General features: G+C 40.4%; 1 protein-coding gene across 1 annotated transcript; it reads left to right on the forward strand.

Moving 5' to 3' along the window:
- Positions 1-209: 209 nt before the first annotated feature.
- Positions 210-8,303, forward strand: LOC109864122 (zinc finger and BTB domain-containing protein 7B-like). The gene is made up of 3 exons (XM_020445038.1): positions 210-815; positions 6,355-7,129; positions 7,416-8,303. The coding sequence occupies exons 1-3, from the start codon at positions 479-481 to the stop codon at positions 8,071-8,073; spliced, it is 1,770 nt and encodes a 589-aa protein (XP_020300627.1). The 5' UTR covers positions 210-478; the 3' UTR covers positions 8,074-8,303.
- The last annotated feature ends 3,634 nt before the right edge of the window (positions 8,304-11,937 follow it).

Here is an 11,937-nt window from a genome sequence, read left to right on the forward strand (position 1 = left end):
GCCCTCGCCGAGCCGATGACGAGGCTGCAGGTCCCACACCAGCGTGTACCACGTAGGACGAAGGCGAAGCCGGCCAGCGAGCGGCCACACAGTCGAGGAGGCGGTTCCAACGTCCATCGGTTCGACAGGTCGCACTCACAGACGGCCGGGCCGGGCGACGGTCGGGCGCGACGTAGACGTCGACGTCGTGTAGACGACGACGACGACGACGACGACGTCGTCCGTGAAAAAAGCACAGCAGGTAGTAACGACGGCGACGGACGCGCCGTAGTCGCGGTTGGGAGTGACGACGTCGGTGGTGAGATTGGTGTCGCGTTTGTTGGTGTTGAGCGTGTCAGTGTTGGTGTGCCGCGTGGGTGTATTTCTTCAGGGAGGCCAAAGTCGTCGTCCTTGGTGATCGGACGACGACTGTCATCACTGTTAATAGCAGCTTCTGGTGTCACCGGTCGCAGCACAAAATTAAAGTCGCGTCTTCAGTATGCCACGCTGTCTGATGGCGAAAAAGTGGAAATGGAATCAGTGGCAGGCTCGCGTGGACGATCAACAGAACGAGCAGAAGGACGTGACGCCACCCGGGGCCGCCCTTCAGGAGCAACAGCAGGCGCAACATCATGCGCTGCATCAGACCGCGGATGCCATGGAGAAACGGCCGCACAGGCATGAGCCGGAAGACGAGGAGATTGATGTAGTCGGAGACGTCGATAATCATCAGGTTGACCATCAGCAGACCTGTTGGGGTCCCCACAGTCCAACGGCGGGGGCCACAGCTCCCAGCCCGCCACCCCTTAATGCTTCCGGCGCTCTTTACTATCATGGTGAGTGCGAACCTTCGGAACGAACATTTCGCTTCTTCGCGATAGCATGACGAGTCATTCCCTTTTACATGATGTAGTGTTCGTGGGTGTAGGTTAGACGCGCCACGCCCAAGACCTAAGGGTTTCCTTCGGGAATGTTTGCAGTGTGTTTGGGATCTGCAAGTGAAAAGTTTGGCTTGGATTTTTTGGTTTTTTTCTTTTTGTTTTTTTTTCCAATTTTCTTTTACGAGGTTTTTCAGTCTGCTTCAAGTAGACACGACCATAAGTCTGGCCATGCGTCGAGCACACAGACGGGTGACACACCCGCCTATTAGACGCCCGCGTGCGCTATAGACAGATTGCGGTAGCTGCTTAAACGCACCATGATTACAGCATGATATTGTCCGTTGGGAATGCGGAAAGATAATCCGTTAAAGAGGCCGTAGCACCGCGAGCGATTACGCGACATGCGTTTCTGCGACCTGTGGGAAACCGTGTCCGCGAAGTCGGCCATGTGTCCTGTACGTGCGTACATGGCGACACACCCGTTTGTAGATCATCGATCACGGTCGAACATTCGACATCCTTAACATTGAGTTATGATCCTGATATATCGCTGAGCTATTGCAGCAAGAGCTATTTCGTCTATCGCATTTATTGAGCTCTCCATCAGACCGAGAGGGAGGAAACTAACTGCGTTGACGACGACGACGGCAGCGGCGGCGGTGGTGGTTGTTGTGTAACCACTGTTATCCAGAACAGTCGAATTGCTTTCGCGACGTAGATGCTGATGAATGCGCATTCATCAAATGCTGAATTACATTATTAAATGTTTGTCGAATAGCATCAGTTTCCTGTCCAAATTTGATTTTGTTTTTATTTGTATATTTTAATTTTATTTTACACAACAACTCTTTACGTAAATCTCATGCGAATTACGCAATCGTGTTAAACGAGGTTAAACGAGGATTTTTAATTATATTTTCTTTCTCACAAAGGAGAAGAGAAAAGAGTATTCTACTTTTTTTTTTTTTTATAAGTCTTCTTCTCTTTGCAAAACTATAAAAAGTGTTAAAAGATGAACAAAAAAGTGTTAAAATAAAAGCGGTTTTTGAATTTAAAGTTTAAAGATGTTTTAAATGTTTATATTAACTCATATAAGCAAATAAAGGTGCACAAGTAAAGTGCAACAAATTTACGCAACAAAAATTCCGAGTGCATAATTCTGCATGCATGAATCAATTGCTAATTGCTTTTTTTTGGATATGGTATTAGATATTCTTGAAAATCAAGAGAACGGGGTAACAACCTCTTTTTATCTCAGTCCTGAGTTATGCTATATTTATAGACAGTAGAGTGCGCACGTGTTCTTGTAATGGTGCTAATGACGTTATGTAACAAATGTTTTCTTCGTCGCTAAAATGTACATTACAATTAAAATCGCGTGACGATTAAAATCAAGATTTGCAAAATTAAATCTGAAATTATTTGAGATAAAATATATATAACATTTATCGTAAATCTCTCTTTCTTAATTTGTCTCAAAAAATTAATTGTTTAATTTTATTGACGTAACATATTTTTCTAAAACTAATTAGTTACCACTTAACACGTTTTTATATTTCTTTTATATACAAAATACGAATCTCTAAAAAATACGTTAGCAGTCTATTGTTCGTATACAAACTATTAACTTACCTACACATACATTTATATAAAAAGATTATTAAAGAAAAGAAATTGTACTAATGTTTATCCATTGTAAAAATTAAAATTTCAAGAAAATGATGATGATAAATTGCGGTCATGCAAGAAAAATGTAAGGACGTACATACGTCGATTAACAGGTTTCTTCGTCCTTGACTTTCGTCGTGCGATTACTGATTGCTTTTTACTTACACGATAACAATACGTTATGTCACACAATGTCTCATTATTTTTACATCTACAAGACAATGATGTGTAACGGTGGTTAATAATATTTTTTTTCCAATGTATAAAAAATAACAGAAGTAAAATTATTAATCGGAATTTCTTCTGTGAAACATTTTTAGTAAGAAAATTACATATAAATTAAATACAAGATTTTGTTATCTATTTAAAATATACGTCCGATTTAACGTCAGATTTATATCTTTAGTTGTCATTAAATAGATTTGCTGTCGGATAAATATTATTAGACATTGGATCTCAAAAGACACGGAAATTTCTCGACAGACTTAAGAGAATACTGGTTTTTTTTTTTTTTTTTTTTTTTAATTAGATGATTTGATAGCTCAAGTATAATTATTTATACTTGCTGTTTTTGTTTTGCGCTCACAGGGTCGATAAAAATCAGAGGCGATAAACCTACAAGAATGTGCGGAATGTTCATTCAAGGTACATAAATATGCTTTATGGGCTATATCTGTAATCTGTGATAGATAATGTAGATATAGAATCCACCTAGAAGTCTAATAGATAATCCATGTCACTTTACACCCCGCTCCGTAATAATGATTTTATCATCTTTTAATTTCAAAATGGTGCGTCTCTCAGATATCGAGATAGCAATACGTCATCAATCGATATAAATGTAATTTGGCAGCTACTTCGGGTTAAGCTAAGCTTTTCGGTCTAATAAAAGCAGAACTTATTCTTTGCTCGAAGAGGAAACCCTATTCTTTTTCTTTGCTTAAGAAAGAAACCCTATTTTTTTCTTTATCTTCTTATATGTTTTATAAATATACAATGCATTTTTCAGTCTATTTATATTTGTTGTCATATTTTTATAACCACATGATCAGTAATTATATCGTAGTGTTGTAAAACACTTGTCGATTAACTAACAAGTTACTATAAAGCGATCTATCAGTTTTCGGTAGTGTGTGTGTGTGTGTGTGTGTGGGTGTGTGTCACATATTATGATACATATTAAAATAATTATCCTTTCTTTCTCTGTGCGCGCGTTTTTCAGTTTTTCTCGAAATACCAGCAAAAAACCTCGACGTTTACGTTAATCGCAAAGAAGATTTTTATCGTCTTTTTAAAAGGGCCTAGAATCAACGGACTCGTGGGAGCGCGTGCGGAGCGTTCATTCGCCGTTATTGATTCCCCCCTCCGTCCTCACACGACCCTCCTTCATCCTCTCCATCCCCCCAGCCCATGGCACAACTGCGCTCCTTCTGCCGTTGATGAAATGCACTTGCAGACACGGCCGCTCTCCTTTACCTCTGTGTTGACTTCCCTTTTATTTCAGCCAATAATAGATATACGCCAGCTGATCGATCGCTCGCGCAGCACACTTTTCTGATTTATCGCAATTCCGCCTTCCCCTAGGACCCTCGCGCGTTCACCTGTCTAGGGGAAAAAATAGCGTGTTGCGCTGAAGCAAGCAACTGTTTGGCAAGAAACGCGTTCGATGCACGTGACTCTACATCAAAAACTGAAACAACTTTCGATTTAAATGTCAGAACATGCGGAGATTTTAATTGCATTTAAGACAGCGTTTTTTTTTTTTTACACAAATAACGCCTCAAGGATTTAAGAGATCTCGGGTTTTTTTAAATAGATTTTTTCTAACAGAATTACGTAACTTGAGTATGAAAGATTATTAAGATTTTTAACGTCAATGAAAAAACTCTGAAAAAATACGAGGTTAAGTTTTTAAAACTTGAGTTTGTGTAAAAACTTATTATATTTTTTTTCGCAACAAAGAAAGTTAACTTTTCCGATTATATAAAATTTCTCTAATCTCTAAGAAAATCGACTTATACCACCGACCGCCGATCACTGTATGTGATGTAAAGCAGAGATAGTGGATTTCATTAATTGCTCGTTGCGTACAGTGTTCTCATTGCTTACATTATATGGCATAGACTTTCGCGTTACGTAACTCGCTGGACGAGCACGCGTATCGATTTCACGGCGCAAAACGTCGAAAGTCGTTCGTTGCGTGCTTCGCTGCATTGTCAGGAACAATAAAAGAAACACGAACGGGGGTTTAAACGGCATCAATAACTAATAACGAGATAACATTTGAATGTGCTGAATCGCAAATTGCGATGACTTAAAACGATCCGACAAATGCAAATATGCCACTCTCTTTCCGTATTCCTAAAAAAAAAAAAAAAAAAAAAAAAAAACAAACAAACATTTCAAGATTTTTTATTTACATTACAAATTTATCTTTTTTATATTTGCTCTCTTTGAGAATGGTATTTTTTTCATGATATTTATTTATTCTTTTCAATAACGTTATAAAAAGCTAAAGAGACATTTATACACATTAAGAACTACACAATTAAATTAAAAAATAAAGTTTTCAATAACGCAAACTTCCAGAGTCACAAATTCGTATCACATCAAAATAAAATTAATTTAGATTTTAATCAGTCTATAAGAACATAAAAATCGTAGACTCTCTATAACGGAAAAATATTAAAATTTTACTCCAAGTTTGCTTCAATTTCTTTAATGTTAACGCACGCTACCCTCGAATAGACCAGCTTATTGCGAAAAAAAAAAAAAGCTTTGGACATCCGAAAAATGGAAGATCCTTGATGTGGCTGGTATTTTAATTAAGATAGGTTTAATAAAAATACGTACCCGCGTATAACGGCACTGGGAATGAGAGTGTTTAAAAGAATACGCCGTTAGATACGAAGCGCTGTTTGCGTTTCGTCTGAATTTTTCCCGGTTTTCATCCCCGCCCGGATGAACAACGGCGCGAGTTTCACCCTTCATTCCTGGACCACCCTGCGCAACAGCGAGCGGCGCGCAACAGATATACACACCGCCGTTATTATACACTCCCCTTCCGTCCTCCCTTCGCCACTGTGTTCACGTGCCGCGCTACCACCACTTGCGCACCTTCTCCTGTGCACTCGACTTTTTTTTCATCCCCTTCATACTCGCTAATGACCGTATATGGTGGAAACAGCTGGCGCACAGGAAATGAAACGGCCACGCAACTCGTGAGTGATTCAGAGACTCAAATATTCATGCCGCCGAGAACGAATGAGATGTTATATACGCGCACGTAAGCGTAACCCTTCGCTGCCCTTTCGACGTTGCATTACGAGTGTTTCATATCAAAAAGATTCTCGAGCGATTATTACACATTCGATGATCTGTCATTGCAAGTAACAAAGAAAACTTGCATTTTCTAATAGTTTTTGTCAACAAATTGTGAAGTAACAGAGATGTAAACACTAAACAACTAGATAAACCAATAGATAGATATATTCCGGACTATTTGAAATTATTCGAATTATTCGAAACACGTCGTTAATTCGGGGTACTTGGTTTTTTTAAATCACTAAGTAATTTAGGGATATCGAATTCAATAATGAAACTTGCTCTCCTGTTTCAAAACAAAAGAGATATAAAATAAATTTTTTTTTCGAGATGACGAGACAACGAAATAATAACGAAACAATAATAATAATAATTTTTAATGAACATTCGGTATAATAATCTTGAAATTGTGAAACAAAATTATAGAAATAAAATGTTTCAAGTGCCTAAACTAATTAACTGTACGTCTTATTATCTCTCTTTTTTGTTTCTTTTTTTTCAGGCTATACGCACGAGGCGTGGATCAATCACGAAGAACCGCCTAAGTACGCGACGTTACGCTCTGCAGCGGAGCTGGCGCGTCCGGTAGAGCCGTCTCCGCCACCTCCGCTCGTACAACAGGAAGTATCGGTTTCGGTGCTGAACGGATCAGGTCTGCAACAAGCGTCATCGCATCAGGCGACGGTCACAGCTGACACAAGCCCGTCATCGTCAACATCGTCGTCATCGTCGCCGCCGCCGTCGTCGTCGTCCGTCGCTCCGTCGCTATGTCTACCGCCGCGCAAGAGCCTCTCGATGTCCTTCACCAGCACCGGCACGGCGTTGTCGTTACCGCCGAAAAAGAAGGACATCTACCGTCCTTACAGTCTCCAATCGATCTCGGAGATCCGCACGTCCGCCGAAGAAGATCTGTCGGCCGCGCAGGCCATCTTGGATCTCAGTGCGTCTCCCGCCGCGCCTACGCATTCCGTTTTTATTCACACCCTCTCGCCGCCACCCCCACCGCCGCCGCCGCCGCCGCCACCTCCACCGCCCGCTGCCACAGCGCCGGACGCACCTGAACCTACGCAGCAACAACAACAACAACAACAACAACAGCAGCAACTTCAACCGACGGCGCCGACGGCGGGAACGCAGTCGATACCTGTCTCCGTGCTTGTGCCGGTGCCCAGCTCGCAGACCAATCAACTACGCCAGCAGGAGCAAACGCCGCCGCAACCACAGTCGCCGGCAACAGCAGAGGCCACCGGCGGAAACTGCAACGTCGGCAGGGACAGGTGAGTCTCACGCTTCGATAACTCGCAGAAAGAGAAAGAAAAAGAGAGAGAATAGAACAGTAACTCGCAAATTGTAGCTATTGTACAAATGTGTATCTGAGTTAAGAGTATATAACGAAAAACTTGTAAAACCATAAAACAGAAACTTGCAAAAAGGGATGGGAAATACGGGGAGGGTTGAAGGTACACAAAAGTTTTATATTGTATAGTTTGTAAGAAGTCTCCAAAAGTCTCTCGAAGAGTTTACCGTTTGAGAATAGCCATAATTTTGTCCACCCTTCAACAGCACCAGCACTGGCAACAAGACTGTCGCCTATACCTACGAGGCCTTCTTCGTGTCTGACGGTCGATCGAAACGGCGCTGCGGCGCTAACGGTGCCGCTGTGCCCGACAAGGAGGCGGCCCAGCCGGACAGGCCCAAGTTTACGTGCACGGAGTGCGGCAAGCAATATGCCACGTCGTCGAATCTGTCGCGGCACAAGCAGACGCATCGCAGCCTGGACTCGCAATCGGCCAAGAAGTGCATCCACTGCGGCAAGGCGTACGTCAGCATGCCCGCCCTGGCGATGCACGTGCTCACGCACAAGCTCGCCCACAGCTGCGGCGTCTGCGGCAAAATGTTCTCGCGGCCGTGGCTGCTTCAGGGTCACTTGCGTAGCCACACCGGCGAGAAACCCTACGGATGCGCCCACTGCGGCAAAGCGTTCGCCGATCGTTCGAATCTACGAGCGCACATGCAGACGCACTCGGCCGACAAGAACTACGAGTGCTCGAGGTGCCACAAAACCTTTGCCCTCAAGTCCTATCTGAACAAACATCTGGAATCGGCGTGTCTACGTGACGAGGAGATGCAGCAGCAGCAACAACAACAACAACAACAACAGCCGCAACATGCCGCTAACAATACCGCGCAACAGCAACAGAACACCAATCGAGGCTTGTAGCAGCGCTTCGAGAAAAAGAACCACGACGTCAAGAATATTGAAGAATCGAGAGAGAGCTAGCGGTGCCCCGTGATCGCCGCTCGATCGCGAAGAGGCGCGAGGGTACGAAGAGCGAAGGAGAGGATATAAGGTTTGCCGTAGATTTTAAGTAGAAAAGTGCCAGTAGAGACAGAAACGAGAGCTAGAGAGGAAGAGAGTGAGAGAGAGAGAGAGAGAGAGAGAAAGAGAGAAAGAGAGAGTGAGAGAGAAAGAAAGGGAGAGAGAAAGAGAGAACGAGAACGAGCGAAAGAGAAAAAGGAAGCGATGAGTGAACCAGAAAGCGAGACGAGTTAGAGAGTGTTAGAAGGAAAGCAAGGGAGCAAAAGAGAGGGAGAGCGTGAGTCTATTAATAATGTCTAACATTAATAAAAACGTCCAGTAATGTTAAGTCGTAAAACAGAAACACGTCGAACGATGACGTCCACACTGCAGAGTCTAGTCACTCTAGTCGATTATATATATATACCTATTACATTATATGATATTATATTATTATATTATATATATTATTATTATTATTATATACATAGTATATATATATATATATTTACTAGCGCGTACGATTCTAGTCCGCGAGCTCGTTACGAAGACATTATTTATGAATACTTAGCTGCCTAAATTAAAAAAAAAAAAAAAAAAAAGAGTAAGGCAAAAAGATTTCACGGGATCCGCGTGATTTCGGATGACGGATCCGTAATCGCGGTTTTTTCGAACCGCGTTCGTTCAATCTCGATCACGGCGCGGCCTCGATCCTTTCGTCACGCGCTCAACGTGATCAACGATCGAGGCCGATCACCGAGATGCGCAGGTGTAATCGACGACTGTGCGCGCGGAAGTAATTTATAATTAATCACTTTGCTCTATAATTGGGCTCTTATGGAGCATTGATCGCAGATACGATAGATAAATTATATACCGCGACGCGTCAGCATTTTACAGATACAGTGGCGACAAAATTGTGGCTTTGCTAATTAATTTTTAACTACAGTAACGGGATCAAATTTTATTTTTTGAGATTTTAGAAAGAAAAGTATCGAGCGTGTGTGTGTGTGTGCGCGCGCGCGCGCGCGCGCACGCCTTTTACATGTTCTTATATTGTAGAGGTGTTTTTTTTATTATTATTAGATATATGGATATCATTTCTTAGAAATTTTTGATGTACAAAATTGCGATATTAGTGGAGAAAATTAGCGAATAATACGTGTTGAGATATTATCTAATTAGTATGATAATTCGCATTTAAATAATACCCGCTAATCTTTTGATCAGCGGCTTACGCGCTAAATCTTCGAACTAGCACTAGTTTTGACAAAAGTTTTTCAACTACTAATTAATTATTTCATTTAAATAATTATGTCGTAAATAATAATGACATAATTAGGTGACAGTATTAAATATGTTACACACCAACGACTACGTATAGTTACCCGATAAGCAATCGTCGTTGAATAAAGTATCAAAAAAATCGAACGAGTATTTTTGCAAATTTCGAAGGCACACAATGAGAGACAAAAATGACCTTTGTCTCGTGTTATCTTCTTGTGTTTTTATTTCTATTTATTTATCTCGAATCGAAATCGTCGATGCACACGTGCGTGTCTCGCGCGATTATGCGATTTACGCGCCGCGCGTAACCGGCAACGTGCACATTTCAATCAGCGAAGCGAGCGATAATCGCGATATCGAATCGACAGCGGAAAATGACCGCTGGAAGTGTCGCGGAAACGGTTCTCTCGCGCGGATCGACCGGTTACGAACTAGGTGTCGCATAAACGGATTCATATACACGTACATACACAGACACACACATGTACACACATACAGATACATACTTAGAGCAAAATTCGATTAATAGGCGCATAAAAAACCATTGTTATACACAATATTTTATAGAAGCAATATGAAAGAAAAAACGATACGACGACACGTACGGTCAAAGCAATGTTTCGACACAACGAATTATATAATTAATATATATAGAGGCAAACATCGAAGTTTAACGAAGTTTCGAAGCAAAACCGATAAGTATATGCTTAGGCATGTGGAGAACGATCGCCCCCCCCCAAAAAAAATCCACACCCTCTCTAATCATCTTGTTTAGATCTTTGCGGAGAGATTGACAAGTTGGAGAATCAATATTAAATATTACAAACTAGAGATTTTTTAAATTAAAAAAAAGGTATTATTTTTCTTAATGTTCTTTTAATGTTTTAAAAGATTAATGTTTTTTTTTTTTTTTTAATATTTTTGACACGTTACAACGCTTTATTAAAAATCTTCCTGCGTGGATTATTTGCATAATTACGATTTTCGTTCTTACTGACATTAATTAACAATATTTGTATAATGAATATTCCGCGTGGTATATTCTAATTGTTAATTATGTCACATTCAATACTTAATCACGTTTACGAAAAAATCATTAATCACGCCTGCGCGATGAATATGCATCAGATGTAGGTCTACATATTAAATTATGTTGCCAGAATAAACTTGCACTCTTTCGTAATTAGATCATCGTCGCAATTACGTCATAACTATGCAATTCTCGATGAATACTAATTTCTCAATAGAATTTTAATATCTCCGGAATAAAGCAAATTGCGGGACGCTCAATTATGTGTTCTTTTTTCTTTTTTTTAAATAATTTGTTCCTGTTCCGCCAACTCGGAAATGCAATAAAAAAACGCGATAGAGAGGGTGTGGACCTGCGCTTCAGTCGCCTAGCTAAAACAAACAATAATAAATTTAATATTCCAAAAAAATGCATAAACGGCCGACGAGCATGCGGGCGATCCGCCTAATTGTTTTTTTTTTGTTTTTGCGATCAACGATCATTATTAACGAAGAACGTATTTTGCATGTACAGTAGAGAGAACCTCGCCGCCAAAAGTTGCAAAGAGAAACAAAAAACGAAGAAAATATTTTTCGCGTAGCTCGTTCGATCACCGGATCGATCTTTAGGATCGATCGGCAATTGCTTGACACGCAATGGAGCTTCGTTCGATTTTTTACTTCCATCTTGCGCGGCACTCGCCAATAATAATAATAAAATAAATACGCCGCACGCTGCTATTAACGCATATATACATATAAAATATACGACCCTATAAGCAATATTAAATGATTAAGCAATACTAATTTATTCGAAATATAACACGCAAGTAAAACAAAAAAAGAGAAAAAAAATCCGCAATATTGCGCGCCACTCGCTTGACTCCACGTATAAGTCTCATAATTTCTTTAATTATTTCGTTTCTCTACGTACTGCTTATTGTATTGTTCGTTTATGCCATATTCTTTGTTCTGCGCTTCTTTTTGTACCAATGCGTAGTGAGAGTATTGTTACTTTCTCTCGATGGATCATGATTATAGTCATATATATTTCGCAAGCGTCAATTTGTTCGTGTATTTATTATTAAAAACAGGTTGCCGAGATACTGAAACAGCGTGTGCGTGTGTGCGTGTGTGCGATTGATTGATTGATTGATTGATCGATTGATTGATTGACGTCATACATACTACAATAGTATAGTACATCAATTTTGCTTAAAATATGAAGCTAAAGTTTTGAGCTATTTTTACATTTATTATATATCACAGATTGATAAGTGAACTTTTTTGTTGCAATGTTTTGTATTATATATATACATATATATATATATATATATACACACGTATGTGATATTAATATGAGATTGATATCTCTTGGCAACCTGTCTCGTGTATATCATTGTGATCAATGATATTATCTAGTCGTAGAGCATTACAATCGAGATATTATTATTCTCTATTATTATTATTATTATTATTTATTATTTATTA

The sequence above is a fragment of the Pseudomyrmex gracilis genome, unplaced genomic scaffold (assembly GCF_002006095.1).
Source record: "Pseudomyrmex gracilis isolate BER0280 unplaced genomic scaffold, ASM200609v1 scaffold_17, whole genome shotgun sequence".
NCBI classification, from domain to species: domain Eukaryota; kingdom Metazoa; phylum Arthropoda; class Insecta; order Hymenoptera; family Formicidae; genus Pseudomyrmex; species Pseudomyrmex gracilis.

Bases quoted from the DNA above. Each gene is read 5' to 3' on its own strand.
- LOC109864122 (XM_020445038.1), top strand. From the start codon at position 479: ATGCCACGCTGTCTGATGGCGAAAAAGTGGAAATGGAATCAGTGGCAG. The intron at 816-6,354 runs GTGAGTGCGAAC...CTTTTTTTTCAG, and splicing joins CGGCGCTCTTTACTATCATG to GCTATACGCACGAGGCGTGG. The intron at 7,130-7,415 runs GTGAGTCTCACG...ACCCTTCAACAG, and splicing joins TGCAACGTCGGCAGGGACAG to CACCAGCACTGGCAACAAGA.